Source organism: Ovis aries, chromosome 9 (genome assembly GCF_016772045.2).
Source record: "Ovis aries strain OAR_USU_Benz2616 breed Rambouillet chromosome 9, ARS-UI_Ramb_v3.0, whole genome shotgun sequence".
Taxonomy (NCBI): Eukaryota; Metazoa; Chordata; class Mammalia; order Artiodactyla; family Bovidae; genus Ovis; species Ovis aries.
In genome coordinates, this window is record NC_056062.1 from 89,534,586 (window position 1) to 89,555,180 (window position 20,595).

Here is a 20,595-nt window from a genome sequence, read left to right on the forward strand (position 1 = left end):
GAGGTCCATGCACGCGCCCAGTGCTCCCTACCCTGCCGCAGGCCTCCACCGACCCACGCCTCCTCCAGAAACTCCTGGACCCTCCTGGGCAAGTCTGGGTTGGGGTCCTGGTGCACAAGGTTCTGCTGGTGCCGTCCCAGAGTCTGTTTCCCAGTCCTGTGTAAGTTCTGGCAGCTCTATGGTGGGGTTAACAGCGACCTCCTCCAAGAGGACTTATGCCCAGAAAATTCCAACTGCTTTATAAAATAAAGCTGCATTTCTGAGGAAGGTTGAAAGTTCAATTAGATTAAATCCAGGTGGAATCAGGGGCTCTGGTGCAAGTGGCATTACATGTGGCCTGTGGTTCTTCCCTGTAACGTACATCAGCAAACATCAAGGCGTTCTCCCACTTCCTGTCTCCCTCTGCTGACCAAACTGTTAGGGGAAATGCTGCCTGAAACTGTCCACCCTGGCCAGGCACCACAGTGGCCATTTGCATGAGTCATTTTACAGTTATTTTATGACAGGAGGCCTGGTAAGGAGCAAGGAGCTGACAAGCCACCGCCAACCAGGAGAATTCGGGAAAGGGCAAAAGGAAACACCAGTCCGTGTGACCTACCAACCTCCCAGAATCCTCTTCGCTGGAATCCATCTTGGCTGAGCGATGCGTGTGCCACTAAGAAAGACCCTGAGCCAGAATGACTGGCCGGAGACAACCTGGAAGCGAATCCCCTCGCCATGACGCTGGAGACTGAGAGCCCTGTGGCAGGGCTGGGTCCTGTTACCCTCCTGCTCTCCGTCCAGGTGCTCCTTCCCAGAGAAGCCTCTGGTTCTGTCAGCACGTGTATCTCCTCAGAGGACCTGTTTCCCAGTGTTACACAAGAGCCCACTCTGGGGCCCTGGTAGGCATCCCCCTTCCTGCAACAAAGCCATCACTGGTTTCCCCCATAATGCAAGCCTTTCTCTTCATCCTAAATAGCATTTTTAAAAAATGTTTTCCTCTGTTATTCCACAATCTGGTTGCATTTACCTTACATATTCACTGCAACTTACCTTGTTTTAAGGATCCGTAAACAGAAAAAACCAGAATGTTGCTCACCATCCAGTTACACAAAGGGTTAAGTCGCAACAGACTGCAGTCAGCCTCCAACAGTAAGTCCTGAATTCAGGGAACTCAGGATGGAAAAAACAGGATGAACGTTCTGTGCTTTGGATTTTGGTCCCAAGATAGTTAAGATGCATGTCTAAGGAAGAATTTCGGTGACTCCAGATTCTTGCACCTTCCCATAAATAGAAAAGCACTAAACTCATTGACTTCACATATCTGGTTTGTGTGCGTGTGTGTGATTAGCAATAATCTTTTATCAAGATGTATGCTTGACTACACATATTTTCCAGCCCCAAATTCACATACATATTGGCGGCTCTTTTTCTGCCTCTTCAGAGCCATTCTTCAGAGCTATCTGAGAGACTCTCTCCTGGGCTACAGTCCTCAGTAGTGTTCCCAAATAAAACTGAATCTCACTGCTTGTAAATTGTGATTTTGGTTTTCTACTTTTTATTTTCAGTTGCTATTTCCTTGAGAGATGTTCTATGGTGGAAGGAGAAGCTCTGTGAACAAACAGGTTAGATAGTACCCCCCAACTTGGACAATCAAAATGCATGCTAACGTACTGAAGTCTCTGGGAAGTCCTTTGGTGATTAGAACTTTTGAACTTTAAGATAGCATTTTCCAAACAATAGATTGGACAATGGCTCCCTTTGTTTGGGCAACTAGTGTCTTTAGTGACTTGAAGAAGTAGTATTCTTTTGAATAGTATTTGAGAAATTCTGATTATAACATTAATTATTTTAAAAATTTATAAAACTCATATATCACACAATTGTATAAATATTCATGTTTTTACTTGAAGAAATTATCTACTTTTGAATTCATGCACATTTTAAAATGTAATAGCCTTATAGTGTTTATCTTCTCCACTCCAAATATTTCTGATTTTTCATTTTTTTCTATCTTGATGGCAGAGATCCCAGGACCTGTCTTGCTACAACAGTAAGCTTTTATGGTGATTATAGGAACTAATGATGGAAAATTCACCAGTGGGAAGAATAAATGGCATTGTTATGCTGAGAACATTATTTCTATGAAAAAATATGAACTAAGAAAAAATGAATTGTTAGGTAGAAAGGTCATTATTTTACATTATTATTATAGAGGTCATTCTTACACATTATATTTACATTTTTTAAAATGTTGCAGAAGAAAGATTTGTAATCAGAAATAATTTTATACATACAAAGCTTATAATCTTAGCATAGGAAAGGATGTTATCATAGAAAATTTGATAGGATGTCATACCAGCTGAAGAAATATGGAGACACTCATGGCTTTTTTGTGGTTAATTCTTTAAAGAATCTGGAAAAGAAATTTATTGATTTGAGTTATTCCAGTGTCACATTTCATAAGATTGTAAAATGTACTGGAAATTATAAGGAACTTAGGAACATCAAAAACAGTCTTCTTGGCCTTCCCTGCTGGTCCAGTGGTTAAGAATCTGCCCTGTGACACAGGGGACACTGGTTGGATCTCCCGTCCAGGAAGCTCCCACATGTCAAGGGACAACTTGGCCCAAGGACCACAACTACTGAGGCTGCACCGTGGAGGCCCTGAGCCGCCGCTGCTGAGCCCAGGTCCTAGGGCCTGCGCTCCACAGCAGGAGAACCTACTGCAACGAGAAGCCTGCACACGGCGCCTAAAGCGTGGTCCCCACCCTCTGCAGCTCGTGAAAGGGAGAGTGAAGTTGCTCAGTCATGTCCAGCTCTTTGCGACCCCATGGACTGCAGCCCGCTCTTCAGTCCATGGAATTTCTCAGGCAAGAATACTGGAGTGGGTTGCCATTTCTTTTTCCAGGGGATCTTCCCGACCCAGGGATCGAACCCAGGTCTCCCGCATTTCGGGCAGACGCTTTACCGTCTGAGCCGCCAGGAAAGCCCTCTACAGCTAGAGAACTAGAGAAAGCCTGTGCACAACCACCAAGACCCAGCGTAGCCAAAAACAAAGAAATAAATATTAAAACACACGCACACACACAAACCCGACCTTCTTACCTCAAAGAAAGGGAGGCCCAGCTTCAGAACAGTTAAGGATTAAAAAAAAGCAGATACTACAATTCAATAATTGCAAATCTGGAGATAAAGATATTCTGACTCTAGGTTTATGATTCATTCTACTATTTAAAAAGTGATTCATAAACTATTCACATTGTTGTTTGTTGTTTAGTCGCTGTCATGTCTGAGTCTTTGCGACCCCATGGGTTGTAGCCAGACTCCTCCGTCCCCGGGATTCTCCAGGCAAGAATACTGGAGTGGGTTACCATTTCCTTCTCCAGGGGATCTTCCTGACCCAGGAATTGAACCTGCGTCTCCTGCATTGGCAGGCGTACGTGCTCAGCTGCTTCCGTCGTTTCCTACTGTTTGCCACGCTATGGATTGTAGCCCAACAGGCTCCTCTGTCCACGGGATCCTCCAGGCAAGAATACTGGAGGGAGTCTTCCCCACCCAGGGACTGAACCCAAATCTCCTGTGTCTCTTGCATTGCAGGCGGATTCTTTACCGCTGAGCCACGGGGAAAGCCTAAACTATTCACTGCTGCTACTGCTACGTCGCTTCAGTCGTGTCCGACTCTGTGCAACCCCATAGACGGCAGCCCACCAGGCTCCTTGTCCCTGGGATTCTCCAGGCAAGCATACTGAAGTGGTTTGCCATTTCCTTCTCCAATGCATGAAAGTGAAAAGTGAAAGTCAAGTCGCTCAGTCATGTCCGACTCTTCACGACTCCATGGACTGCAGCCCACCAGGCTCCTCCCTCCATGGGATTTTTCAGGCAGGAGTACTGGAGTGAAGTGCCATTGCCTTCTCCAAAACTATTCACAGTTTTATACAAATAGTAAGTTATTACCAGAGTGAGTGACCTTAGAGCTGTATTGTGCAATAGGATTATTCTCTAAGGGGGAAAAACCTTCACTTCCCGATTTCCACCACTAGATGGCAGGTTACTGAATAACACACAATACAGGATTTCACAGGTCTAGAGAGGTAAGTTGGAGAAGGCAATGGCCCCCCACTCCCGTGTTCTTGCCTGGAGAATCCCAGGGACGGGGGAGCCTGGTGGGCTGCAGTCTATGGGGTTGAACAGAGTCGGACACGACTGAAGCGACTTAGCAGCAGCAGCAGCAGCAGCAGCAGCAGCAGCAGCAGCAGCAGAGTGGTAAATAGGGTCAATGAGGAGAATGGCAAGTTGCAAAGTCACAAGAGATAGGAAGTTATAAACAGTCTGGTGAATTGGGATTTACCCGCGGAGAATGAGGCCACAACTTTCCCCTACTTCACTTCTAAAGCAGTGAGAGCCAGGTCTAACAACTCCTGAACCCTGACATACAGTTTGCTTTGGTGATCTCCAATCTATGTGATGGGTAGAAAAGGAGAAACTGATTAAAAGTTCAAAGGCTGATTTCACAGTGCTTTTCTACATCAGAGTGTATCCAATTTGGGAGTCCTTTCTGAGTACAATGCAAAAAGCAGAAACAATACAGGGAAAAGCTTAAAAGACTTCAACACGAATATTTAAAATATCTACGTGTTGGGATTTCGCTGGTGGTAGAGTGGTTAAGAATTTGCTTTGCCATGCAGGGGACGCAGGTTCGATCCCTGGTCGGGGAACTAAGATCCAGCAGCAGCTAAGCTCACACACCACAACTAGAGAGTTCATGCATCCAAACAAAAGTTCCGCATGATGTAGCGAAGACCTTGCATGCTGCAACTGAGACGATGCAGTCAAATTAATCAGTCAATATCAAAAATAAATAAAGTGAAACATCTATGTTGAAAGACATCCCACGTCCACCACTCCGTGGGACTAAATATTCAATGACAAAGGAATATTTAATTGTGGGATAGCTATATGAGGGAATGCTGGTTAGTCATTTAAAATAATCGTTTAGATAATTTTCTACGTAGGAAATAAAGATACTGATAGATGGAAAAAAATGTTACATTATATCAATTTATACCATAATATGTTTAGGGAATAATGATAAATAAAAATGAAAAATAATGACATTTATTGACATCCATAAACCAAAGTTCTTTTTAAAGGTCGGCTTTCTTTTCGTGGTTTCAAAAGTGTTACACTCAGCATGTATTATCTCTGAAGTGGGAAGAGAACAAAACTAAACTTTTAACAGGAAGGTTGGTAAAGCAACTCTTTACCGATTGCGCTCCTGCTGTCCAAGCCGCCGAGAGCTTGCCCTGCCCCCTCTCTTCCTTTCTCTCTCCTTCTCCTGGCGGTGGTGGTGGCTGCCTAACATCCGGTTTCCCTGGAGGTGATGGCACTAGGGTGGTGTCCATGAGCTCGCTGTTCAGGTGGTCAGTTTTGCCATTCATGATAATAGTACTGAATATAGTTATGATTCTTTGGTTTAAATTTTAATGACTTTTAGTTTTCAGTGTCTAAAACAATATTTTCAAACTGGGGTTTATAGACCACCTTGCATTGATTTGTTCAAAATGCAGATTTGGGGGCTTTTCCCCAGGCTCAGTGAATCTGAAATTTTGGAAAAAGTGTTCTGAATTTTCATTTTTAACTAGCTCCTTGAGTTATTTTTATGCATATTGAAATTTGAGAGCTGTTGGTAATGGTTAGGATCAAGTGTGAGAAGAACCAGGGTGAAAACATCAAACCAGGGAACACTTTCAACGTCTGAATATTTATCAGACTTCTCATCTCAGCTATTTTTCCAACAGATGCTTATTTATTCAGTATTTTTAAAGGCACAAACATATAGTGACCAACTAATGATAATAACTTTAATAACCTAAGCACTTTCCCTTCAGTCATCAAAAATTTGCTACTTCATAAAAGCACCCAGGATATATGTGGAAACTGCAGAAAATAAACCAGAATTAGTGTCTTAAAAAGGACAAAATGAAACAAAATAACATTTCAGAAATAAACTTCACACAGTGGAGGAATGAGTCTGGATTTAGACATTCTCTGCTATTCCTGAAGGCAATTGGCACCTGACAAATTTGGATGCCAGAGGCGTGGATGACAGCGTGAAGAGCTCAGGTCTTGAAAGCTTTCACAGGTGGCTTCAGCATGACCATGGGCTCCTCTCCGAGGTAAGGTTGTGTCCTGGTTCTGAGACTGACGTTTGCAAGGAATCGGCGACCTCCGATTTCAATCCGCAGCAGGTTTCCACAAAATGTTGGGGAGAGAAAATTAGTCACAGAATAACAGTTGGAGAGAAATGCATTGCCAAGGATACAGTTGTCAGTTTCCAAGGATGAGAAAGCTATTCCCCTGGTGAGAGAGGCTTATGTGGGAATAACAGATATTAGAGAAGTATCACGTTGTGGAAATGCCTTGAAAGCACAGGCCAATAAAATACCAAGGTTCTTGTCCCTGTTGACTTTTTTGTAGAGTCTGGTTTGAATTAAATATTGCAGCGGGGAAATCCAGAGCATGTTTCAGTAAATAGATAAGAAATTTGGATTTATTCAAGTTACGAATCAGCGTCTAGGTCACTGGCTTTTGAAATGTTTATGAAAACTGTGCAAACTTTCTTGGAATAAACATTTTGATTTGGGGCTTCAGTGGTGGAGAATCTGCCCACCAGTGCGGGAGACACGGGTTCTATCCCTAATGCGGGAAGATCCCACACGCTGCGGGCAGTCAAGCCCGAGGGCTTCCACTACTGAGCCTGCGCTCTAAGAACCCAGGAGCCGCGTGACTGAGCCCGCGCGCCCCGAAGATGAAGACACTGCAAAGACAAGCTCGTGCCCCACAGCTGGAGAGGAGCCTCCGCTCGCCGCAGCTAGAGAAAAGCCCACTCAGCAACCAAGACACAGCACAGCCAAAGCTAAATAAATGCACATTAAAAAAAAAAAAAAACAAAAAACAAAAAAACAAGTTTTGAGTTTTGTTAAAAAGCTCATTTCAAAGTAGTTTAGCTTTTGAAATATGGCTTTCTTTTCATAATAACTGTCTTGATACTTGACTACCTGTGGCAGCCGTGAGAACTGCACCTTGAGAACTTCCTACTGGAGGGAGTTGACTGCCGGAGGAGCCGACCAACCGTGCGTGGTCAGACAGGCATTCTCTAATGGCCCGGCGTGGTAGGCATGCTGGGAGAGCCTTGGTCCTGAGAGTCAGCGGATGCTTCTCCTCTGACTTTGTTGTTTGAAGGCAGCAAAATTTGCAGATGTCTCATGAAACAAGAGATAACGAACACAATCCCTTAAAGCCACTTATTTAGGCTAGTTTTTAGTGAACTATGTAATTATTACGGGGCTTCCCTTGTGGCTCAGATGGTGAAGAGTCAGCCTTCGATGAAACCTGTTTTGATCCCTGGGTCAAGAAGATCCCCTGGAGAAGGAAATGGCAACCCAGTCCAGTACTCTTGCCTGGAAAATCCCCTGGATGGTGGAGCCTGGCAGGCTACAGTCCACCGGGTTGCAAAGAGTTGGACAGGACTGAGCAACTTCACTTAGCCAAAAGTGACTAAATTTGGAGGTAACTGACACAATCCCCTGGTGGCTCAGAGGGTAAAGTGTCTGCTTGCAATGCAGGAGACCTGGGTTCGATCCCTGGGTCAGGAAGATCCCCTGGAGAAGGAAATGGCAACCCACTCTTGTACTCTTGCCTGGAAAATCCCATGGACAGAGAAGCCTGGTAGGCTACAGTCCATGGGATCACAAAGAGTCGGACACGACTGAGCGACTTCATTTACTTATGAGCAATTATAAAGTTCTAGGTAGTTGTTCTAAGTGCTTTACATGAATGAAGTTATTCACAGCAACCTTATGACGTTTGTGATGCTGTCATTTCAAATTCATGGATAAAGCTGGGAGCACAGACAGGCTAGGTAACTTTCCTAAGGTCACAGTGCTGGGGAGTGGTATTAAGAGGACTTGAACTTGGAAGTCCACTTTCAGAGCCAAGCTTTCCCAAGGTGGTATCAAGCTGTCATGTGGGGCTGCAGTCATCTTGAGGCTCAGCTGGGGGTGCAGAATCTGTTCCCAGCTCCGTCACATAGCTGTCAGCGGGCCTTGGTTCCTTGCTGTTTGATTTTTGGCTGGAGGCTTCATTCCACACCACAGGAATTTATCTCATTAGTGAGTTTTACAAATGAGATCACACAATATAGGGTTTCATTTTTATCTTTTTTCCCACCCAGAAATATTAATATATTGTAAATTTTTTTCCCATATAACTAAACCTATTTCTAATCATCATTTTTTTCTAAAGGCTTTGGATACAATTTGTCAACTTAAAATGCAGAGTTCTTTTGGGCAAAACATTTAAAATATTATGGAAAAACTCACTTTATCTTCTTTGATTTATGCACTAGAAGTTCACTCACAGTTGGCTGTTGGCTTCTTTGACTCATTACTATTAAAAAAAAAGAAAGATTTGTGCTTTTATTTGACAGCAGAGCTCTTACTGGCAATTTATTGCTGTATTTTAACATTTATCTTCTTTTTGTAATTATCAAACTTCTACAAAAATGAAATACTCTTTTTCAGTGCTAAATGTAGAGCTGTGCAAATTAACAGGAATGACTCACTACTATAGTGGAGGTAAAATATTTAAAGTAATTAAGAATTTCTTGCTGACTTGTCTGAATTATAATATTTTTTAAAATGTGTGTGTGTGTGTGTGTGTGTGTGTGTGTTGGGATAGTGAAACATAGTCTGCCAGGGGTGGCAGGAACGATCTTCTCATCTCTAAATTTCACACAGAGGCATCCTACTTGATGGTTCTTAATTATTGGTTTTATGGAAAGAAAGCTCAGAGAGGAGTTTTGCACTGTTGGCGCCACACTCCACTGTGTATGTGAAATTGACTTAAAAGAGCCCCATTCTAGTCCTCCTTAGAAACACAGACCCTGCACCTTGGGAAACTGGAAGTCAAGAAGATGAACACCTTCAAACTGATGTTTCAGGCATGAGTTCATTCTAGAGAAAATTAACCCCAATGGGGGGCGGGGCTTTAAAAAGAAGGAAAAGTTGAAAGACAACAAAAGTGCAGCTATTTAAAAAAACCCATCCCAAATGCAGCAAATTCCTCATTTTTATCTGTTAAATATGTCTTTTGGTTATATCTTCTAATTCTTAATCTAAAGAGGAGGTCATAGAATTGTAGGGCTTCCCAGTGTGCCACTTTTGGTGACACCCCTAATTTTTTGTGTTTCTCTCTTTCCTTTAGTGACGTATACTAAAGACTGACAATAGAAGAGAATAGAAAAATTTGTATTATTTTTCTGTGTTGTTCACCAGTATCATTCATTTAAGAGGGAAATGAATTTTCCCTAAATGATAATTTTATTGAGCTTTTGATTTGCCTTAATTCCTTATATCCTTTCAACGGCTTCCCAGGTGACTCAGTGGCAAAGAATCTGCCTGCCAATGCAGGAGATTCGGGAGACACAAATTCGACCCCTGGGTAGGGAAGATCCCCTGGAGAAGGAAATGGCAACCCACTCCAGTACTCTTGCCTGGAGAATCCCATGGGCAGTGGAGCCTGGCGGGCTGCAATCCCTGGGGTCTCAGAGTCGGACGTGACTGAGCACAGCACAGCAGCAGTGATAGCAAAGGCTCTGTGTGGAAGGCAAGGGCGTCATAACTTCCTCACAGGGACAGAGGAGCCTGATGGGCTACAGTCCACTGCATTGCAAAGAGTCAGACAAGCATGTGCTCTTAAGTCCTTTCGGTGCAATATTCCTTAGGATTGGATTATAATTTGTTGAGTATATCTTTCACACATCAAGTCGCTTAGTTGAGAGTCTCTGTTGCCTAGGATTCCCTGTGCCCTTCCGACTCTACTTGTTGAAAGCTGGGTATAGGAGAGAGCCCGGCACTGACTGATTGGTGTGACGTATTACATATTGCTTTGAATGTTATCACCAACCATTTAATGAGAACTTGTGAGTTGCGGGTAATGAGTGGGAGTTGAGGATGAGGTCGGATTTTTTTCTTTAGAAACTGGAGGTTCAATTTATTTCATCCTCTTCAGAAAACACCACTGGAGTAAACTTTAGCACCAGAACCAGATGTTAGTTAAACAGCATCATCCTTCTTCAACTGCTGTGAGTCTCACAGGAAGCCTTCATAAGCACTAAACACATGAACATGGAAATAAAATTCATTTTAAATGAGCCTTACGTCTAAAACTTACTTCAACAGTTGTATTACTTCAATTAGGAGAAAATATATAATTTAAATAGTTAATTAATGTATAAGTAGCATGCGAACCCAAACAATGCTTGCATGATTTCAAAAACAATGAAGCAATTATGAGAACAAAGAGAAATACACACAGGGGATGCCACCACCAGTTCTTTCCAAGGGATTAGATAGGCTACAGGAACAAGCTGATGGTGTGTGCTTAACATTTTGACATTTCAAAGCTTGGTGAAAACCCATAAAAGTTTTGACTAGGTAAGTCATTAAATTTTGTCTCCTGGCACGAAATTTATATTTTCAACAACACTTGCAGTTATTAACAATAGTTGGTGCTTTCCAAAAGAGAACTGATCAGTGGTTTCTAATTTACTGTTTTCATTTTTAAAGGGCTTAAAAGCCAGAGATTGCATTAGCCAATTTTCAAGGAAAGTTCGGGCTGAGCAGTAGGCTCTTGATGAAGCTCTCACTGCAGGGTGCCAGCTCCATGGACCGACCTCCTCAGGGAGCTGCGGGAGGCTGTCCTCGAGGCCCAGGGCCCGGATTTAGGAGGGCGCTTCCTGTGCCCTGGGCAGCCGCCAGCATGCTCAGCTCACAGCTCTGGGCTCCCCAGAGCAGCGAGCTGGCTCCTTGAGCAGCCTCTAAACGTTTTATTTCTCTCCATCAGCGCCCCTTTCTTCTCTTTCTCATTCCGCGTCTTTCGGTCTTTTGCCTATTCTGCCAATTCATTCAAAAGCCTGAAACGCAAAACCACAGATTCTTTCCTGGCTTACTGTCAACCTTCTGTCTTTGTCCCCCAGTACCTGGAGAATCCTGCAGGTTCTTTCTCATGGAAAGTCTGTTTATGTGGCTCCCTCTGCAGGATGGGCTCATTTTCTCTAAGCTACACGCAAGTCATATTTTAAAATTTCCTTCAAAATACAGTTAGTTCTTCCGGGCAAATCCAGGACTAATTGACCCATCACAGATGTTCCCTGCTAAAACAGACTAAGCGCTGCCTGAGAGTGCTCAGTCCTGTCTGACTCTTTGTGACCCCACGGACAGCAGCCGGCCAGGCTCCTCTGTCCACGGGGTTTCCAGGCGAGAATACTGGAGTGCGTTGCCATCTCCTTCTCCAGGGGACCTTCGCGACCCAGGGTCTGAACCCATGTCTCCTGCTTGGCAGGCAGATTCTCTACCACTGAACCACCTGGGAAGCCCAAGGTTAACTGAAATTATGGAAGAAATGACCACTAAAAGGATGCTAGACTGGGAGACTTGGCCTCCAGTTCTGGCTCTATGACTTGTGAGGGGCGTCTGATCTTCACTGAATTTCACTTCCTGCACATCATTTATATAAACTATCAATATAAATCATATAAAATCAATCTATTGATGTATAACCCAAACATGAAACATCATTTATTAAAATAGTTATAATACATGCAAAGACATAAAAACACTTATGAATGTAAAAATGAAATAGACAAAACAGAAGATTCTATATTATAGAATAATTAAAAATTAATTATTATTAATTAATATTATATATAACTACTAATATCTGAGACTCGTAGCTCAGTCAGTGAAGAATCCGTCTGCAATGCAGGAGACCCTGGTTCGATCCCTGGGTCAGGAAGATCTCCTGAAGAAGGAAACGGCAACTCCAGTATTCTTGCCTAGAAAATCCCATGGACACAGGAGCCTGGCAGGCTACAGTCCATGGGGTGGCAAGAGTCAGATGCGACTTAGTGACTAAACCACCACATAATTATTATTACAGTTTCCCCCACGGGTTTTATCCTGGTGTTTGCATAGTGTACTGTGCTTGGTTCTAGGCATCTGGTTTTGCTCAGAGTTTTTGCATTTCAGACGCATCACTGGGAGGGTGCAGCTCATGTCTCTTCCGGCTGCAGGAGCTAGCAGAGTGCCAGACACGGACTAGGGTGCACGACTGACCAGAAAGAGTACAGTGATGTCTTATGCTTGAAGTATTACAAGCTCTTAGAGCTTAAAAATAATATGTCTAAAGTTCATGTCATCTTAATATGAGTGAGCTCTGCTTTGGAGACAGGAAAAGTCCTTTAGAGGGAAGCTATACTTTATAAATAGATATAACTTCGTATGTTCACATCCCCATTTCACAGACCGGAAAACTGAGGCTCCTGCCTTCTCCTCCGCTTTGCTTTTACCACCTCTAAATCTACTAGGGTAAGTGGTCAGTGTGGATCCAGGCAGCCTGACGTTGGCAAGGCCTCCTTCCCAGCAAGGACTCCTGGGCCGGGCGTTCTGTCCCACCTCCCTTGTGGTTCTGGCAATAAGTGGGTGGCCACCCCCTGCGGAGCAGGCCCTGCTCCCTGCCTTGGCCCTGGGTTGCAGCGCCAGCAGGAAGGGGTACCTTCTGGGGCGCCTGCACCAGCCCAGGTGGAGCGAGAGGGTCAAGGCCAAGGCCCCTCTGGAGGACCTCGACCCACAGCGGTGCGCAGGATGCAAGCTGCCTGCTTTTGTGTCAAGTTTGAGCCCCGGAGCCTCACCAGGTAAAGCACAATACAGCGCTGGGGGAGCGGTAGGGGTGGAGCAGGGCTGAGAAAGGTGACCAGCGACCCAAGGCCTTACCATTCCCCTGGGCTTGCCAGGAACCTAGTGAAAGTCGCTCAGTCGTGTCCGACTCTCTGCAACCCCATGGACTGTATAGTCCATGGAATTCTCTAGGCCAGAATACTGGGGTGGGTAGCCTTTCCCTTCTCCAGGGGATCTTCCCAGCCCAGGGATGGAACCCAGGTCTCCCACATTGCAGGCGGATTGTCTACCACTTGAGCCACAAGGGAAGCCAGGACCCCACGGTCTTCTGATAAAAGGCCCCTGACCTCCCTAGATCTCGGCCCCTTTGAGATGTAAATGTTCTACAACCCAGGAATGTCTTTCTCCAGGACCTGGGCCATCCTTTCTTTTGAAATACAATCAAGAAAGATAACATGGAAACGTGTATATTACGAAATATGTGAAGCAGGTCACAGGTCCAGATTCGATGCATTAGACAGGGTGCTCCGGGCTGGTGCACTGGGATGACCCTGAGGGATGGGATAGGGAGGGAGGTGGGAGGGGGGTTCAGGATGGGGGACACGTGTACACCCGTGGCAGATTCATGTCAATGTATGGCAAAACCACTACAGTACTGTAAAGTAATTAGCCTCCAATTAAAATAAATAGATTAATTAAAAAAAATAGATCCTGGAAACAAACAAATAAAAGAAAGATCCTGGCCTTATGAACCAGTCTCTATGGGAGTCTGGAATCTAACTCCCGGTTTCCTTTCCCCGTGGCCTCTGCTGTTGATAATTTCCTACAAGCTCCCTCCAGCCTTACGCTCTCCTGCCGTGTGTTTCCACAGTTGAGTTCAGCTGTTCTTTCCCAGCTCAGTAATGTTGACCCCTATTGCAGTAGTCTGGAATAACACCTTCTTTGTTCTTTTAGCCAGTGTCTCTTTGAAAAGAGTGGGGAGGGCAGAGGATAGGGAAAGTTCTAGACTAAAAGGAAGGAGGAACCACAAGGAGGAAAGGGAGGGAATCCCTGATCTCAGAGTCCAGGGGTAGGAGGGAGGTCTCCCACCTACACAGCGTCGGGTAGGGGTGGGGTGCAGGGGGATTTGGTGGAGGGGTGTTGTTCCGTGGCACAGCCGTGTCCGACTCTTTGCAACCCCATGGACTGCAGCACACCAGGCTTCCCTGTCCTTCACCATCTCTTGGAGCTTGCTCAAACTCATGTCTGTTGAGTTGAGTCAGTGATGCCATCCAACTGTCTCATCCTCTGTTGTCCCCTTCTCCTCCTGCCTTCAATCTTTCCCAGCATCAGGGTCTTTTCTAATGAGTCAGGTGGTCAAAGTATTGGAGCTTCAGCTTCAGCATCAATGAATGAATAATCCTTCCAATGAATATTCAGGATTGATTTGCTTTAGGATTGATTGGTTGGATCTCCTTGTAGTCCAAGGGACTCTCAAGAGTCTTCTCCAACACCACAGTTGGAGAAGCAACAGTTCAAAAGCATCAACAGTTCAAAAACATCAATTGTTCAGCCCTCAGCTTTCTTGATAGTCCAACTCTCACATCCATACATGACCACTGGAAAAACCATAGATGGACCTTTGTTGGCAAAGTAATGTCTCTGTTTTTTAATATGCTGTTTAGGTTGATCGTAGCTTTTCTCCCAAGGAGTGTCTTTTGATTTTGTGGCTGCAGTCACCATCTACAGTGGCAGCGAGGAGGACCTTGCTTCGGATACACTGGGGCTGGGTGTGTGAAGGAGCTTCTGTTGCATTCTACTAGGGTAATAGAAACAGGACTTTGACTCAACTAGGCTTGAGACCCACTCCTGTCTTTCCTATCCTGTGTCTTTGGGAGTGTTCCTTCACCTTTTTCTCCTTGTTCAGTTTCCACTCTGTAAAATGGAAATAATAATAAATACCTGCTTCATAAGAGTGGACTGTAAAAAAGGCAGGACACCAAAGTATTGGTTCCTTTGAACTGTGGTGCTAGAGAAGACTCCTGAAAGTCCCTTGAACAGCAAAGACATCAAACCAGTCAATCTTAATGGAAATCAACTCTGAATACTTGTTGGAAGGACAGATTCTAAAGCTGAAGCTCCAGTATTTTGGTCATTTGATGTGAACAGCCGACTCATTGGAGAAGTCCCTGATGCTGGGAAAGATTGAGGGCAGAAGAAGGGGACATCAGAGGATGAGATAGCTGGATGGCATCACTGATGCAATGGACATGAACTTGGGCAAGCTCCGGGAGATGGTGAGGGACAGGGAGGCCTGGTGTGCTGCAGTCCATGGGGTTGCAAGGAGTCGGACATAACTGAGTCACTGAACAACAACAACATAAGAATGTTGTGAGGTCAGTTCAGTAATATATGTAAATGACTACCCGGGGGCCAGCGTGAGGAACTCCGCCCATGGCAAAGGTCATGAGGAAGGAGGCTTGGCATACGCAAAGGCGTGATCAAGCCTCAGGAAACCCCCTGTTCCCGAGCATCAACCCCAAAGCCAGAGTCTGTTTTATGCTCTCACCTACACCTCTGACTTTACAGGGGGCTCTTCCCCATAGCCGTTTCTCTTGGAGAAGGAATAAACGTGCAGCTCCAAGGCAATAAAAATTCTTGGGCGTGACAAGAGTGTTTCAGCTTAGGGACTCCTCTGAAGTTTATCTAGCCCACCTGTATAGGTTCATCCGGCCACATGTGATTGTTTACAGCCTCCCAGTCTGAGAGGCATGAGATGTTTTAGACTTACTAAAGGCAAATTTTGGGGAGTTGGAAATTATTAGTATAGTGGGTTGGTTAGGAATTATATTGGTGAAGGGTTTTTCACTTGTGCCAATAATTGCTGCTAATTCCCTACCCTGGGTGTGACAAGGGTGTTTCAGGTCAAACCTCTCTGCTGACAGACTAGCTTGTGTGACAGGATTATCCATACTCCTGCCACTATGCACATGATTGTTTACTACCTCTCAACCATAAATAGCACAGAGAGTTTTGGAGTATTTTGAGAGTCTTAATTAGCATAGGGCTTTTTCTTCTTGTTGAGTCAATGATTGCCGCCAGGCCTCCATATCCTTAGGCACCTGGGAATACATTAATCAAGGTATTTGGAATATAGAAAAGGAAATATAGCATGTAAGAATTAAAGATTTTAAAATTTAAAAAATAAAAAACTAAAAAAAAATAAAAAAATAAAAAAAAAAGAAAAGGAAATATAGTAGTTTTTAAGGTTAGCAATACTAGACTTTTTGAGTTAATGGATTTTCTCTTTTGTAATAGATCACTGTACTTTGTTATAAATCACTGTGTCCTTGCTATGTAAGAATGTAACTTTATCACTATCTTAAGACTAAATAGATCTTAAGGGGAACATTGGTGAAAGGATTTTCATTTGTTGGGCTGATGTTTGCTGCTAAATCTCCATGTTCCCTGCCCTTATAACGAATATAACTAACATATAGGAGAAATAAGCATTAACCTTTAAGCATATAGGAGAAATAAGTATTAACCTTTAAGATTAATCATGTTAACCTTGGGTTAAACAAATTCCTTTCTTGATTGTAACTCACTACACCCTCACCCTATAGGAATGCAACTTTATTTGGAGGGTGGTGCCTGGTTTAAGAAAAAACACCCTTGGAAAAAATAAGTTTTTTGGTTATCAGAAAGAAAGGATCATAAAATGTCAGCGGGTCTCATGGCCAGAAGATGATGTAATATTCCTAAGACATTTTTTTTTTTTACATTTATGTGAAGCACCTGATTTTGATAAAGGTCAGGACTGCTGACCCCCGCGTGACTCTGTATTCATCCCTATGTGTAACAAGAGGCATATAAGCAAACCCAAAAATAAAGAAATTGGATCAGTTTCCAGAAAGACTGATTCCCCCATGTTGCTTCTTTCTTGCTCCCGTTTTTCTGGCTGAATTCCCATCTGGAGCATGGATGCTATTCCACATAATCCAAGTTATTCAGCCTCTTTTTCTCCACTAATCTTCCTACTACACTATCCGTTTCTAATCTCTCTCTATATCTGTAATTAAATATGTATTTTTCCAAGGATACCGACTCCGTCCCCACCTTCGAATCACCCTGGATCCACCAGGGCTGGACCCTGGCAAATGACGGTGCACATCCTCCTGTAATATTATTGTCTTCTTAAGGTAAAGGAAATCGTTCCTGAGTGTTCATTGGAAGGACTGATGCTGAAGCTGAAACTCCAATACTTTGGCCACATGATGCAAAGAGCTGACTCATTTGAAAAGACCCTGATGCTGGGAAAGATTGAAGACAGGAGGAGAAGGGGATGAAAGAGGATGAGATGGTTGGATGGCATCACTGACTCAATGGACATGAGTCTGAGTGGACTCTGGAAGTTTGTGATGGACAGGGAGGGCTGGCTTGCTGCAATTCATGGGTTCACCAAGAGTCGGACACAACTGAGCAACTGAACTGAACTGAACTGAACTGATTGAGTGGTTTGACGATGTCAGTCACTGCTGTAAGTCTTTAATAGGAACTTTCTTCCTCTTCTTCAGATGGTGATTGCAGCTAGGAAATTAAAAGATGCTTACTCCTTGGAAGCAAAGTTATGACCAACCTAGATAGCATATTCAAAAGCAGAGACCTTACTTTGCCAACAAAGGTCCGTCTAGTCAAGGCTATGGTTTTTCCAGTGGTCATATATGGATGTGAGAGTTGTACCATGAAGAGAGCTGGGCCTTGAAGCATTGATGCTTTTGAACTGTGGTGTTGGAGAAGACTCTTGAGAGTCCCTTGGACTGCAAGGAGAGCCAACCAGTCCATTCTAAAGATCAGTCCTGGGTGTTCTTTGGAAGGACTGATGCTAAGGCTGAAACTCCAATACTTTGGCCTCCTGATGTGAAGGACTGACTCACTGGAAAAAACCCTAATGCTGGGAAAGATTGAAGGCAGGAGGAGAAGGGGATGACAGAGGATGAGATGGCTGGATGGCATCACTGACTCAATGGACATGAGTTTGGGCAGCTCTGGGAGCTGGTGATGGACAGGGAGGCCTGGTGTGCTGTAGTCCCTGGGGTATCAAAGAGTCTGATTTGACTGAGCGACTGAACTGAACTGAAGGTAGACATAAGATTTAACTGACACGTAAGTAATGAGCAAGGAAGGCCAGCCAGTTGGTTGGCCTCAGAAGAAATTTTGTCAGAGTGCCCCGGGTTGGCCACGCGGAGGACAGTCATCACGGAATCCTCTCCATTCTGCAGCATTTGGAGGAACACAGATGTGGAGGCCCGACTGGATTCTAGCTCTGGGGTTATTTGCTTGCTTCTTCACAGTGTTCTGACCAGAGTCTATGCAGAGCCTCTTCTTGCCCTCCACTGGAAGTTCTGGCACAAAGATGACTTGATGATTAGTCTAGTATCTGCTAAGCTTAGAGAGGAACAAAGTTGGCTGATGCAGCTGAACTTGAATTAGAAAGGACGTGGGATCCTGTCAAGCCTGAAACGGCTGGGTGGCATCTCTGGCCATCCCTAGCCAAGGGGTTCTGGGCTCGTGTTTATCTACCCTTGTAACTCAGCTCCTTCTATGAAAGCATCGTAGAAGGAGAGGATCTCAATACTGGAAAGACTTTAGAGACTAACTCAAGGCTCTTTTTAGCCAGCGAGGAGTTGAGCCCCAGAAGATTAAGTGACTTGTCCAAGTTGGTGGCAGTATTAGGTCTAGAAAACAATTGTCTTTCCTCTCTGTTGTGAGCCTGCAGGGAGAGATAGATGATAGAATTTAAGTCTGACTATCTTCACTTTCTTTTTGGGAATTCATTACAACTGTTTCTGTCAAATAGGTATTATTGTCTTTTCCATTTTTAAAAAAATCACGTTCAGAAAATTCCCAGTTTATAGCAGCTGAGGTCAAAGTAATAATTTGTTTCCTATAATCTTTGAGATGATGACCCAAAAACTACCTTTGGGGATGCTTTGTGGGAGGGTGGGCATGGAAGGTGGGAGTGGAGGCGGTGGGCTAGCCTTGTAGATGTATTCTCCCATGCCTGATTCCTTTCTTAATGTTTTCAAAATACAAGTGATAATTGGAAATAATAAGCATTCAGTGACTGGGTCTCTCATTCAACATTTATTGCAGTCCCCTCTGTGTCAGGCACTGTACAAGATATAGCCACCCGAATCATAAAAATAGTCACCATCCTCATAAAAAAGTCACCATTCATGGCCATAAGTGGCTCACAAGCAAGGCCACAGCTTCCAACTTGTTATGGGACGTTTGTTTTCTAAAACCATTTATTTCCACAACTCTAAAATTTGGCTTAAAGCTTGCCATTTCTTCCAATGCCAAATTATTAGCATTTTTTTCAAACTGTTGGAATATAAAAGCCTGTAACAGTGTTGAATAAAGCTTCTTTTATTTGAGTAAGAGTGTGGTTCCTCAGAAATGGTAATTTCTGATAGCTGATGATTAATCCTATGAGCAAATGAATTTTCCTGCAGTTTTGAGGGCAGAGTGATAAATTAGTATTTGCAAAATCCTTTCATCCACTTTAGAGGTAATGTGTTCATCTGCAAACCAACAGAATTTGAAATGCTCGTGATTATCTTCAAAATCACACTGGGAGTGCATGCGAATAAAAATAACAGAGTTGGCACGAGAAGAAGGGGCAGAATCCATTTATGATCGCTAAATTGCTATCTGTTTTGATAAGGTAATTGGCCAGAAAATTAAATGCACTGTATAGAACAAAGCTATTTCCTGTAAGCTGGTACAGCCAAAGGCCATTTTTATTCAGCAAGCACAGGAATACAAGGAATAAGTAAGTGGATCAAACCAAAAAGAGATTAGAGGAAGAATAAATTCAAAAAGAAATAAGATTATTTAAAGTACAGGTTGATATCTGCATTTGAATCTTTGGTATTGAGTATGTGTCTAAAAAAATTATCTTTTCCCTGCATCCCGCATGAGTACATTTCGTTTGTTGAAATCCCTACTTGGGAGAAATTTTAATAAAGTGGGGAAAGCACCGAATTATGATGCAGGTAAAGACACCTGGGTTCTAGACCCCACTCCACAGCTTAACCAATCAGCTAACCCGATCTTCAAATGGCTTCATTGCTAAAATGAGAGACTGGATGAAATCATTCTCTAATATTCTTTCCAGCTGTAAAATCATGATTCTAAGTCAAGCGCTTTCTCAACATTTCTTAGATAAAGATAGAAGATTAAATTCTGATAGGATTCTTAAATTTACATAGACTTTAACACAGATAATTCAAGTTGAAGAGCCCTAGCTTTTGAAATCCATTTGACTTCCTGGCCTTTCTGAGAGATGATTACTTTCCACATTACTGACACACATCCGAGGTTAAAATTCTGTTGGCTCCTTAAATATTGCAAGTGCAGAGGAGTCGTTGGGGAAACAATGAGAGCTGCTGGCCGCAGGGTGGTCCTGATACTGCCCCTCCCATCTTCCGAAAGCTGCCCTTTCAATAGCACAGCTGCGTTGACTTTCTCAGCGGTCACCTAGGAAGGAGCATCTCCGGCGAGAACTTGAGCAAAATACGAAAGGTTGCTGGGACTGAGAGCTCACGGTCAAGCCTGAGGAAGCCTACTGCTTGTACCCTGCCTCCTGATACCGTTTCCTCCCTCTTTGGAGACGTTATTATTAGGACCAAACTGGAGCCAGGACAGGCTCTAAGGGGCAGGCTAGGCCTGAGGTTTAGTCTCTAGGAAGGCTGAGGCACTGGGAACTCCTGCAGGCAGTGTAGCTCGACCAATCAGAAAAATCCCCATAGCGCCCCCACCCGCGCCAGACCTGAGCTAATCCGGATAGGGATGCGAGGTTTAAAAGTCCCGGGTGTGCGTACAGTTTAAC

The 20,595-nt window shown here is 43.9% G+C and overlaps 1 protein-coding gene across 1 annotated transcript in view; it reads left to right on the forward strand.

The window, feature by feature from the left end:
* The first annotated feature begins 717 nt into the window (after positions 1–717).
* The window catches only part of PSKH2 (protein serine kinase H2), a 29,565-nt gene continuing 9,687 nt past the window's right edge, over positions 718–20,595 (forward strand). Inside the window, 3 exon segments of the mRNA XM_027973296.1 lie at positions 718–823; positions 6,046–6,158; positions 12,579–12,736. Of these exon segments, the coding sequence (XP_027829097.1) occupies positions 718–823; positions 6,046–6,158; positions 12,579–12,736 (377 nt within the window).